General features: G+C 34.5%; 1 protein-coding gene across 1 annotated transcript in view; it reads right to left on the bottom strand.

Moving 5' to 3' along the window:
- Positions 1-13,500, bottom strand: part of VLDLR (very low density lipoprotein receptor) — a 41,256-nt gene that overhangs the window by 15,283 nt on the left and 12,473 nt on the right. The window contains exons 2-3 of the mRNA XM_051962497.1: positions 5,088-5,207; positions 595-717 (exon numbers count right to left, since the gene is read on the bottom strand). Of these exons, the coding sequence (XP_051818457.1) occupies positions 595-717; positions 5,088-5,207 (243 nt within the window). The remainder of the gene's footprint in view (positions 1-594; positions 718-5,087; positions 5,208-13,500) is intronic.

Raw genomic sequence — 13,500 nt, 5'->3', positions numbered from 1 at the left:
GTCAATAACTGCTTCCTGGATAATGAAGATCCTTAAAGATGTTGTAAGCAGGAAAGGGGTTGGTTTGTGAGAAGGGAAAAAAGATTAAATTTTAAACACTGATTTTCAGAAGCAATACTTAACTCTACCATGGCAATGTAGAAGAAGTTTTCTAGTTCCCAAGTTGAAAATACACCACACCATTCTTCCAGTGTTGGAAGAAACTTCAGAGGCCATCTAATTTAACCCATACCTAACCAAAGTTTCCTTTAACATCCTTAATAAGGTCATCCAGCCTCTGATTAGAAATCTTTAACATGGGAGAGTCTTTTACTTCTTGAGGCAATTTATTTATTTGTTTGTTTGTTTATTTATTTATTTATTGTTATAGCTAGGATTTTCAAGGAAACTTTTCCTTACATCCAATCAAAAAATATTTCTGTATTATTTCTAGTTCTGCCTTCTTTGGGCAAATGAAACAAGCCTATTCTTTCCTATGTGACAGTCCTTCAAGTACTTGAAGTTAGACCCTTAATCTTCATTTATAAACGCCAAAAAGTACCCATAAGAACACTGTCACCTTGGCAAGTTAGTCAATCAAGTAGTAGCACTTACTACATTGTTCTGGCCTTTCATCAGATCCATCTTCACAGTCTGGGTCCCCATCACACTGCCATCTGTTTGGTACACACTGGCCATTATTGCATACAAAGTCAGACTCAGCACATGTCTTCTTCACTATAAATAAAATTTTATATTCAGTTACAGAGTTAGTGTCAAAATAATTCAGTAGTCCATTTGTTTGATAGAGTACAAGGGACCTCTCTGGAAAACTATATTTTAATCTCTTTAATGCTAGGTTTCCAAGTCAGCCAAATAAACCCTTAATTATGGCTGCATGTTACTCTAAACTGGTAAGTGCCAATATCCAAGGGTCACTCTTATCTTTGGGTATATCAGGTATTATTCCTAACAATGATTGGTCCTATGAAAAATTGCTACATGAAAATATTGGAAACTGAACCTTGCCAGAAGAAAAGAGAGAAAACATCCCTAATATAATTGCTCTAATATGAGATTCTTTTATGAGTTTGGGAATTAGAACATCCATTTCTAAAGAAAATTTGTAATTGGTCATATTTCATGCCAAGGTATTATATTATAGCAAATTTTATAAGTTGTTTTCATAAAAAAGGGAGAAGTACAGAGCAAGAAAAATCCTCAAGATGAATGAGTAACCACAGCAGATAAGGCAAATAAAAGTTAATTATGTAAAATAATAAATTGGGTATTTTAAAGAATTAAATACAAGCATCCTAGCCAGCTTCTTACAAATTATAACAACCCAAAAGTGGGAGAAAAAATCCCAGTGTTTTGATGGACACTTCCCAAATACACAAAGCACATTTCTCTAAAACAGCCAAGCCTAAGAAAATGAGCGCTACTTCTGCAGTTGAATAATTCTTAAGGATGGAAATGTGCCTTAATTTTATTAGCCTCTTGTATTAGACTTAAATTTATATTTTCTTATAGTTTTACTATGATTTTAGTGTATAGTAGTAGATACCATTTCTAAAATAGATCAGCATACTCATTTCAACTTCTAGTTTTTTGGAAACTACTTAGAAGGAACTTCAAGATTAGGTATAACTTGCCCATTGTCACCAAGAAATATGAGGCAAAACTTCAATCTGGAGCTTCATAACTACAAAGTTACCTCTTTATTATGTCATGCTGAATTTTGCTTCTGGTGAGAATTATTTTGTTTATATTCATATTGTCACAATTTTAATTGTATTTCATAAGCATAACTTTATCCAAATAGATTCTAAAAACTTCTGGTTTCAGAAGCTATATAAGGTACTTAATAAATACTATTGGGTTTTTCCAGCTATTAACACTCCTTAGTGGAGCCAAGGAATATAGATAATGGGACTTGTAGCTATTCCTGAATCAGGGCCTTCATCTCTATTATTCTTTTTTTCCATACGTAAGTCTAAATCTCCTCAGATTTACTTAGGGAGAAATGGGATTCTTATTAAACTTAACCTCTTTCTGTTAAGTGGTCTTTTTCCTCTCAATATTATTGATATCCTTTGTAACTGTCTGAGATCACATATCAGCACATACCAATACAGCATAAAGCAGACTCTTAACAGCCCTCCACCAGCTTAATTCCTTCCTAATAAGCTTAGACTTTGTAAGAAAAGGAAGTTCAAGTTTGAGGAAAGTGAGTTCAGCTGAAGGAAAGGACAATTATATATTACTTGGTTCTTGATGTCAAGAATACTATGACCTAGACACATAAGAGTTAAGTTGATCCTTAATGATAGGATTTAGATGGTGAGAGAAGGAAGTCCTTTTTAGTCCCATTTAATAGAATTTAGAAACAGTGGTAGACCAAGTGCTGTATTTAGAGTAGGAATATCCAAGTCTTTGATCTCATCAAAAGCTCTTAGTTACTAAGAAGCATCTATAGTGGCATTTAGAGCAATTATCTTGGAGTTTGTAGGTGACAGTACCAAGATAGTTTATTTTTTAAAAATCAAACTATATTCTAGAAATCCTGTCCTAATTCAATATTTAAGCTTTGAGGTAAGGACACAAATATTGAAATTTTATCATTCAATTGCAAATGAATTCCTCTTCCAAACCTACCTAAAATCTGTTCCTCAAAGTTAATGTTAAGTTCTACTACCATAAGCTTTCCCATATAAGTGATCTAAGGAAACACCTTTCCTGACCTCCAAAAAGTGGTCTTGGCAAGAAGACTTATTTTTGATCTTGATCAAATCCAGTTTTATATTATTCATTTAGAGAAAGACGACACATATTGGATAACCTCTTTGAACAGTAGTGATAGAGCTATCATACTCTAACTACAGTAGTCTGAGTAAATATAGAAAGAGCTCACATTATGTAAATTGAGTTGCTTAATGGATGAACTGTTATATATACATTCTCCATGGGTGAACAAAGGGACTTCAGGTTTTTAGTTTAGGGTTGAATTGAGATCATTTATGGCTCCATCTCCATAAGAATGAAAAAAGTAAGCCAGTGACTTTCACTCACAGGGATAGAACATACAAATCTAATTCCTTTAAGTCACAATATAGCCAAACTGATAAATGAGAAGAAAAGTTGTTCTAAAATGAATTTCTTTGAATGGCAAGGTGTTGGAATCCTTACTAACTGCTAAGTAATTAGAGTTGATCTAATCTTACAAGAAGTTGTTTTGGCCAGAACCTGAAACAAGGTACTAAGTAGAACTAATTAAGACAAGGCTTGTGTTCACACCTTTACTCACTGGAGTCCACAAGTATGCTAGCTTCACAAAGTACACTTTCTACACCTCCCTTAAAGCTCATTGGGCCAGAGAGCACTATGGGAGAAAACCCATAATCCCATTCTCTCAGAAGAGGCAGATAAAAGGCCAGCGATGAGGGATCTATGGCAGAATACATTTTTTCCTCTTGGCTGGCTGATCGCGCTGGACTCGAGAGGAACGACTCTGGTGCAGAGAACACTTTGACGGATTTCAGTGGAGCTACGCCAGAAGCCCTCTCTCCGCGGCAAGTTGGTGACTGGGCTCCCCAGAAGGAGATAAGAGAGACCTTCCATCTCTGTCTTGGTTGGAGGCAGAAGAAAGCAGAGGCAGAGGCTGAAGGACAGAACCTTTGGATTTGGAGACATCCGAAGGGCTCTAAACCTCTAAACTGGCTGTGCTTTGAGAAGAACAAACTCCAACATTTGAACTCTAACATAATTACTTGTGGGTAATTGGAGGTCATGTAGCAGATGTATAGGTAGTCACCTCTCTGAAATGAAATATTAGAAGTAGATCCATGTGCTTCCCCCCTACTCCGTACATTTTATAAGTAGATTAAAAGATTCGTCAAGGTCATGCAAACCTATACCAGATAGGGATAAGTTAATGTTAGGTGAATAGAGTGGTTGTGTTATAGAACATTACCTTGGAGAACATTGGTTATAGGAGATGTTAGTAATAGGATTAATAGAAGGAAGATTAAAAACTTGTCTATTCTTCCCTTCCCCTCCCCCCCATCCAGTAATGATCTCCTCTCCTCAGAACTTGTAATATTTTTAATGAGAATTGTAATAGAAGAATAAGACTAGAATTATGAGTATTATAAGAGCTGAGACCATCATACCTAATCTTTTTCCCAGCAAAGTGTATTGGACATAAATGAATATTTGTTAAAATGTGAAGAACTGTTATTTATCTTTCTGTTCTATATTGTTCTAATTCACTAGCTTCCTCTATTATTTAGAGCCAACTTTTTATAACTATATTTACAGCAGTAAAAAGATAAAAGTCCAGAATTCTCCATGCTTTCTCATTTCACAAAGGAAGTGGCTATAAAATCTGGCTTCCTCAAGGAATGAAAGTTGTTACCAAGGAAGATGATGATGACAGAAGTTGCTCCTTAAAGTCAGAACTTAAACAACAACTTTCTAGGGAGATAGGGGTTAGTAGCCTAAGGATTTATCTAGAGTTTGGAAGTTTGAGGATTAGTCTAATAGGACTGTAGTTTCTTCAGAGATAGAACAATACAATGCTTGGGGCAGAGAATCTGGACTAAAATTCTGTCTCTGGCACTGCTTGTGTGAACTTGAGTAAATCAGTCAGTTTCTTCATTTGTAAAATGAGTTCAACTAGTTGATTGTGGTTATGGTTTTCTTTTTTCTTCAGAGCCTATGGGTTAGACATATTATGATATCGATTTTCTTTGTTAGAGTCTGAGGTAAATAGGGGCCTTTTTTTTTTTTTTTTTTTTGGTCTTGAGAGGAGTAACTCTTCATTTTTTTACCCTCAAAGATCTACTTTATTTTTTCCCTTCTTGCTGAAGTTATGCTGGTTCCAACTGATTAAGAGGACTTCTAGGAAACTTACTTATCTACCATCAATAATTCTAGGAGTTATTTAGCTACAAGTTTCAAGCTCAAGCCAAATCCCAAAAGATCTTTGATCATTAAGAAATGGTTTTTTAGAAACATAAGTCAAGAAATCATTTTTCAGCAACATACTGAGTTTCAGTATGATTTGACAAGAGGAAAAGCATTCAACAGATTCTGAGGTTACTTACCACATGAACTCTCATCACTGCCATCACTACAGTCTTCATCACCATCACACTTCCACAACAAAGTAATACAGCGGCCATTGCTGCACTGGAATTGAGACGACTCACATTTTGTTCTTGTCCCTAAGGTTAGAAAGACCTTAGCTAAATCAGAATTTTTTTTTAAAACTAAGATAAGAAAAGACAGTTTGTTACCTTGAAATTAAAGCTGCAGACTGCCCTATGTTCTTAGAAAAGGAGGTTAATATATCATTAGAATTATGTAGCAGCCATCCATCTTCAAGTATCCTGAATAGGTCTATCAAGTGACATTTCTTAAGTATTAGTTGTGCAAACTAGCATCCTTTGAGATCTTTGCTCTGAAATTGGCACTTTCTAGTTGCTTAGGTTCATATCACAGTCATGTCATTAGTCATTTCCCTCACTCCTGGTATCTTATCCCATCAGTAGACATGTCACTCCTATAATATCTCTTGTACCTGATCCTTTCTCCAACTCCCCATGTCTCCCTTTTCGAATTCACCTTCCACAAAACCATTAGTCTGATCCTAGTTCTACTCTGCTCAAGAAACTTCAATGAACTTCTAACTAAAGCTAAAATGCAAGTTCCTAAACATGCTACTTAAAAGCCCATCCAATTTGGGCTCCAACCTCTCCTCCTAGGAGAACTGCATGTTAGCTCCCTCTTAAGGATTCTATAGTCTAGGCAGAATGCATTTCATAAATCTTTATATTTTTTGAACAAACATTTCCCTGTTCTTATAAAACTTTCTTTTCACTTTTATTCTATCTAGAATTCTTAGCTTCCTTCAAAGATTAATCCAGATATCATTTCCACCTTTTCTATTTTCCTTAGTTGTTACTGTTCTCTCCAATAGTATGCTTGATAAATGTCTAAAGAACACCTCTTTGGAAGGTTGGAGTTAGGAACCAACCTGCATACATGACATTTAAGTTCAATATGCATTTTTAACATTTTCTCTATCATTTAAGTCTATGAAGTAAAACAAAACAATAACCAGTTTCCAAGGTATAACTGTTCACACTGAAAATTTAACAATCGGCCCCCAGAGCCCCTTAGACTTACTTTCAGCACACTTTAGCTTGTCCCATCTCAAATTATTTTATACTTATCTTCATTGATCATTGAACATTAAGTGCCTATTATGTAGCAGACACTGTGCCAAGTGCTGGAGATGCAGAACGAGAAAAAAATAATTCATATCCTCAAGGAGTTTAAGATCTATTGGGGGAGATAATATTCAAGCACACACACACACACACACAATTAACTATATACAAGATAAGTAGGAAATTATAGAGGAAAGGCACTAGAATTAAAGTTGGGAAAAGTTTCTTGCAGAAGAAGGAATTTTAGTTGAGATCTAAAGAAAGCCAGGGAAATTGGCACACAGAATGTCCATTTTAGGACAGTCAAAGAAAATGCCCAGAGCTAAGAGATGGAATGTTTTGCTAGTGGAACAGCCAGGATGCCAATGTCACTGGATCACAGAGTCCATGTTGAGGAATACAGTATAAGAACATTAAAAAGGTAGGGCGTGGTTATGAAAGACTCAATGCCAAACAGAGCATTTATATCTTATTCTCAAGACTAGACATTGGAATTTATTGAACTGGGGAATAACACAATCAGATCTGCTCTTCAGCCTTTAGTGGCTGAAAGGAGGGAGATGAAATGGAGTAGAAAGACTTGAAACCAACCAGCAGATACCATAGTGATCCAGGTGAGGTAATGAAGGCATGCACTAGGAGTGATGGCAATGTCAGAGGAGAGATGGAGCCTTAAGGTAATCATGATGATGATTATAAAAGATGTTACAAAAGTGAAACTGATAGGATTCAATAACAGATTAGATGTGAAAGGTGAGATAGTGAAAAGTCAATAATAACTTGTAGATTTTAAATCAGATTGGGAAGATGGTGTTATCCTCTATAATAACAGGAAAGGTAGAATGGGGAAGGTGTAAGACAATGAATTCAGTTTAAGATCGCTCAATGGTAGTTGGAGATGAAAGATTGAAAATCAGCAACGAGATTATTTGGCTACATGTTGTAAATTCCTGGAGGTCAGGAACTATTATTTTGGCTTCTCTATCCCCAAATAACTTCTTATGCCTTTAATTGCTATCACAACTAATTTAAGCAAATAATAATAATTTATTTGTACAATCCTTTAATGCCATGATTATTAACCTTTCTTGCATGTTGTGGCATACATTTGACAGTCTGTAGAAGCCTATATAAATAATTCTCAGTATAATGTATTTAAATAAAAAAATATATGGGATTACGAAGACAATGAAAAATCTAGTTATTTAAATATTTTCAAATAAATTTATAAATCCCAGATGGAGAACCCCTGCTTTATGCCTTATCAGTATTCTTCAGTGTAGCCAAAGATGGATAGGACATATATTGCAATTTTATAGTCAATCACTTGCATTTACTACCAGAGACCAAACTAAGCAATGGAGATACAAAAAGAGAAAAGACAATCCCTGTCCTCAAGGAGCTTAAAGCCTAAAGATTATAAGGTTTTATATATGAGAGTACTGAGATAGTCTTTTGCCCAAGACTTCAGAGATGACAAGAAGTACCAAATCAGTTATTCTAATTAAAACCACATACTACTACTCTATAAAATTCTTATTTTCCATGGTCTCATACTGAAGTCATAAACACAATGACTTATTCACCTTTTGGCCTTAATATACAATCTGGCAAGGACTTGTTTACTTTTTATAATTCTTTAGAAGTACTGAGGCTAGATGATGTTTATTTACCTGCAAGTCTAGTTGTGAAATATTTTGAACTTGGAAAAGCCCATCTAGCTATCAGGAACAATATCTCACATGGTTTATATCAGAGGTGTCAAACAAATAGAAAGAGGCATACTTGTACTATGTAATGACTGAGAATACCACAAATTGACATTAACTATGTTGTATACTTTTTTGGTTTAACAATTCTGGACTCCAGATTAATCTGGATTAGACTCCATTGGAAGTTTTGCAGCTGCAATTTGACAGCTCTGGTCTATATTCAAGGAGGATGTTTCTTAGGGAATAGAGCCCTCTGTGCATGTCATATGCAAATCTTACTGTTTTCATCCTCAAACCCTCAGTTTACTTTTGCTAACAAGTTAGGAAGATAAAAGACTTGCAGAGGAAGGCTTGCAAACAGAACTGCCCCCCCCAGTCTATTCTGTAACAGTTAAGAAGCTGGGGTACATTTATGAGAACAGCTAGAATAGCGACAAGCACACACTGTTACTCACATTGATATAATGATTAACAATAATTGGCATGTTGTTAATAATAACTATATATACTTCTTAGCTGAATTTTTCTATTTGAGAACTTGGTTTTTTCCAAGTTTGGTATATCTGAAATGAGCAAGACTTTTTCCTTACAAGATAAGTCCATTACTAGAAAGTTATTCTAACCTATTTGAAACAATAGCTTTAACAAAGTTTCAGGATATAAAATAAACCCACAAATTATCAGCATTTCTATATGTTACTGACAAAACCCAGAATCAAGAAATAGAAAGAGAAGTTCTATTTGAAATAACTGTAGGCAGAATAAAATATTGGGTGTCTATCTGCCAAGACAAACCCAGGAACTACATGAGTACAATTATAAAACACTTCTCACACAAATAGTAAGATCTAAATACCTGGAAAAATATCAATTGTTCATCAGTAGGCTAAGTTAATATAATAAAAATTACAATTCTATCTAAATTGGTTTACTTGTTCAGTGTCATACCAACCAAACTGCCAAAAATTTTTATTGACCAAGTAAGAACTACAGAACATTATGAAATGCAAAATAGACAACTTTGATTATATTACATTAAAACAGTTTTGCACAAACACAAATACATCAACACAAACAAAATTAAAAAGGACATAAAGGGGAAAAATTTATAGCCAGTGTTTCTGATATATAAAGAACTGTATTAAATTTATAAGAATACAAGTCATTTCCCAACTGATAAATGGTCAAAGAATATGAACAATTTTCAAATGATAAAATTAAAGCCATTGATAATCATGTGAAAAACTTCTCTAAATCACCTCTGATTAAAGAAATGAAAATTAAAACAACTATGAAGTATCATCTAACACCTCTCAGACTGGCTAACATAACAGAAAAAAATAATGAAAAATATTGGAAGTGATGTGGTGTAGTATGTTTCTGGAGCCCCCAAACTGGGGTGCCAAAATATACCATCTAGACTAGCTCGCTGGAGGATCTTGGGACTAGCCTTGGTCTTAGTGGAGTGAAGGCAGCAGGAAACTCACAAAGATGGTCAAAGATGGAGTCTCTTAATTTTCAGTCTTCTCAGCCCTTAAATACCTTACTATGATGACATCATTACAGTACATTAAGCATGTGCCAATTAGAGAACCATTATATCATCACATCACACTGAACAAGTGCTAACCATAAGCACCCTGCTATTGATATGTAAATGTCTCTTACTGTAAGTATCTCTGGCTTCAAATGTTAGAACACAAGTGGTCAAGCCCTCCTTGACTTCTCAGGAAGGGTGAGAGCCCTTAGGGGAGATGGGGAGCCAAACCAGACATTGTCAACAGGTTCCCTCTAGGCTGAAGGGGTCTTCTACCTTACCTACAATTCTCTCTCTATCTGCCACCCTCTACATCATGGGAAAACTGGGACATTAATACACTAATGCATTATTGTTAGAGTTGTTAAATGATCTAACTAGTCTGGAGAACAATTTGGAACTCTGCCCAAAGGCTATAAAACTATGTATATCTTTTGCCCCAGTAGTACCACTACTGGGTTTGTATCCCAAGGAAATCATAAAGGAGAGAAAAGGACCCACATGTGCAAAAATGTTTATAACAAAGAATTGGAAAATGAGCCCATCAATTGGGGAATGGCTGGATAAGTTGTGGTATATTAAGGCAATGGATTATTGTGCTACAAAAAATGATGAACATTTTTGAAAGGCCTGGAAAGATTTATACAAACTGATGCTGAGCAAAACAAGCAGAACCAGTACTGAACACTGAATGTTTACATAGTACATTGTACTAGGAGCAGAACATTGTACATAGTAACAGCAAGATTGTACAATGATCAATTAAAGAAAAACTTTGCTCTTCTCAGTGTTTCAGTGATCCAAAGCAAATCCAATAAACTTCAGATAGAAAAAGCTATTTGTATCCAGAAAGAGAACTATGGAGATTGAATGTAAACCAATACATGCTATGTTCACTTTTTTTCTGTTGTTTTTTCCTCTCTCATGGTTCTTCTCTTTTGTTCCAATTTCTCCCAACATGATTTATAAGAAAACATGTATTTAAAAAATTAATATACACGTATAACCAGAAAAAATAAAATTCATAAATTTATTTTAAGAAAGTTATTCTAAACAAGCTTTTTTTTTAAGTTTTTTTTTTTTTTTTTGGGTGGGGATGGTGGTGATAGTCATTTCTGTTATACACTTTAAGGCTTTCCTTTATAATAAAGCATAGTTTAGCAAAGCTAGATTACACTTAATACTACTAGATATTAACATTCTTTAACTTCAATCCTTCCTTTCAAACAAGAGGAAGAGATGGTTCATCCTGTCTTCTCTGGAATGGATATTGCTTACTATAATTGCTTGTAATTTTTTAGGTTTTTTTTTGGGGGGGGGAGTTTGTTGTTATTAGTTCCCCTAATTCTCCTAATTATGCTTTTTCTGTTTTTTTTTTTTTTTGTCAGACTGTAGGAATTTTCTCATCCAAATGAGCATGTGAATATCCATCAAGTTGAATCTTTATGCTTAGTGCTCTGAAGCTAGGAGAAAAAGGAATATCAAGGAATATCGATCCTTGACTTTAAAGGGCTTTAATTTAGCTAAAGGGGTAAGAAAGACATAACTATTCTAAAAGATAACATGTTTATAAACACTAAGTGATATAGATTCCAGGACTTCTTAAACTTCTCCTATTCATGACTCCTTTTTACAGGAGAAATTTTTACATGCCCCTGAGTATACAGATATATAAAAAAAATTCACAAATCAAACATTTACTGATAATAAATCATTTTGAGACCCCACATAAGTTCATACGCCAGTTTCAGAAGCTGGGAATAAAGTACTCTAGGAGTTGCTTCAAATTGCTACATACAGCTCATGATGACCATGTCTTTTCTCCTGTCTCAAAATGTGGCAGAAATGTAGAAATTGTTCTGAATGTGAAAGTCCAGCCCCTCTTCCACCATTCCTCATTTTTCTCCTACCCCTATCTCTGTGTCAGTGCTTTGTCTGATAAAACAAATGCTCTTTAGAATCTCTGGGACCAGTCAGTTAAAGCAAAGTGTAATGTGCATTGTTGTTTTTCAAATGCGAACTTGTGCACTAATGCGTAAATTCAATGTTCTTGTTACAGATTGAATAAATGTTTATTTTAAAGATAAAAAACTTATTACTGTAGCAACAATGAAACTCCATTTTTATAGCAATTTGCTTGGGCAGGCTGTTAAATTCTCTCTTGAATATACAGTACTTTTTACTCACACATAAAATGGGGGAAAGAACATTGGCTGGCAAATCTGGAAATCCAAGTTGTAATACTAATTTGTCCTCAGGTCCTTTATCTCAGAAATTATAGACTACACAAGTTGTATGTCATGAACCCCTTGGCAGTCTGATGAAGATTATAACTCAGAATGTTTTTAAAGACATAAAATAAAATACTTAGGAGTACAAAGGCAACCAATTATTTTGAAATGTAGTTAACAATGTTTTAAGTTAATGGACCTCTGGTTAAGAAATCTTCGACATTATTTATTCCCAATTCTGACATAGGAGATTAATCTCATTTTAAAGATATAATAAGAATAAACAGTTTTAAATTGTGAATACTTTGCACATCTTGAGGATCCCATGAAGTGCTAACACATTAATTTTGGAATGAATTAGATTGTTTTCATTCTTTCAACAGCTATAAAATCATGTTCCAAGCTGAAGATTGCAATGAATTTAGCTGAAGGACATTATCTTCCTTCAGGCTTGACACTTAATGAAAAAAAAAAAAAAAGCAATTCAGTTTCTGAAGCAGTTGTGTGAAGCAGGGTTGTCCCTACCTTTTGAGACATTCTTTGAAAAGAACAACTAATTTCAAGTGAATGATCACAGATTAAAGTAATGGTCACTAAATAAATATTCTCTTGGAAAACTGATTGTGCTTCCTATTAAAGCTTCTACATATACCTTTCAGGTTTTCTTTCACTCACAAATAACTGATCTATCATTATAGTTAGGACAGATAGGAAAGTCTGCAGCAGAAATTCTTAACCAGGAGTCCATGAATAGATTTTTAAAAGTCTATAAACTTAGATGAAAAAGAAACTTTATTTTTACTAATCTCTCACTGAAAGTTAGCATTTCTTTATTTAAGAAAAAAATTTAAGGATTCCATGAAATTCAGACTCCAAAGTTCAGACACAAAAAGGGCTAAGAGTTCTAGGAGACTGCATCTTCCCAGCCACAGTTTAGGCTTGTTTCATTAAAGGGACAGAATATGCCATTTAATACTTTATATTTCAGCAAAATCTAATATTCCTATACCAGATGAATTGTCAGGGAAATCATCAGATTAAATTGAGAGAAGAGAAGCCAACCAATTTAAAGAGTTAAGAGTGTATCCAGAAAATATACCTTTGGCTGCACATCTTAGTTTTAGAATTTGTTCTATTTGTCTGGGAATACATGCCTCCTGGTTCTGTATATTCCATTAGACCTAGCTAGAATGGGAGTACACTGAGTAAAGTTGGAATCTAAATGTTAAAATGTCTTGCCTGCATCAGATTTTTACAACTTCAAATATTAACACTGACCTCCAATGGATCACTACAGGCATTTTATCAAGCAGGTATTTTATAGCTAAAAGTTGCTCATCTAGGAATACCTTTACAGAAAGAATTACATAGAAAACTGCCAGGGTATTTAACTAAGTGAAAAAGCAACTTGGTGGCATAATACATAGAACACAAGACCCAGAGTCAGGAAGATCAGAGTTCATCTTCAACTTCAGACACTCAATCACTTGTCAATTAGCCTCTCTCAGCCTCAGTTGCCTTACATGTAAAATGAACATAATAATAATAACAATACCTACTTTTCAGCATTGTTGTGAGGATAAAATAGGAATTTGTGAAGTGCTTTACAAGTCTTAAAATGCTATAAGGATGCATGTAATGATGACAATGACCAAGCAATGCTTTTTCAGCAATGCTTTTCCATCAGACTCATTTTAACTCACAAGTTAAAGCACCAAGTGCTTAAGGGAGGGGAAAAAAAAACAATCAAAGGAGCCACAAATATAAACCAAGCTCACTTTAAACATAGTTGCTTTGCCTACTTT

The sequence above is a fragment of the Antechinus flavipes genome, chromosome 1 (genome assembly GCF_016432865.1).
Source record: "Antechinus flavipes isolate AdamAnt ecotype Samford, QLD, Australia chromosome 1, AdamAnt_v2, whole genome shotgun sequence".
Taxonomy (NCBI): domain Eukaryota; kingdom Metazoa; phylum Chordata; class Mammalia; order Dasyuromorphia; family Dasyuridae; genus Antechinus; species Antechinus flavipes.
The sequence above is the reverse complement of the archived record's forward strand: the minus strand, read 5'-3'. Positions and strand labels throughout refer to the sequence as shown.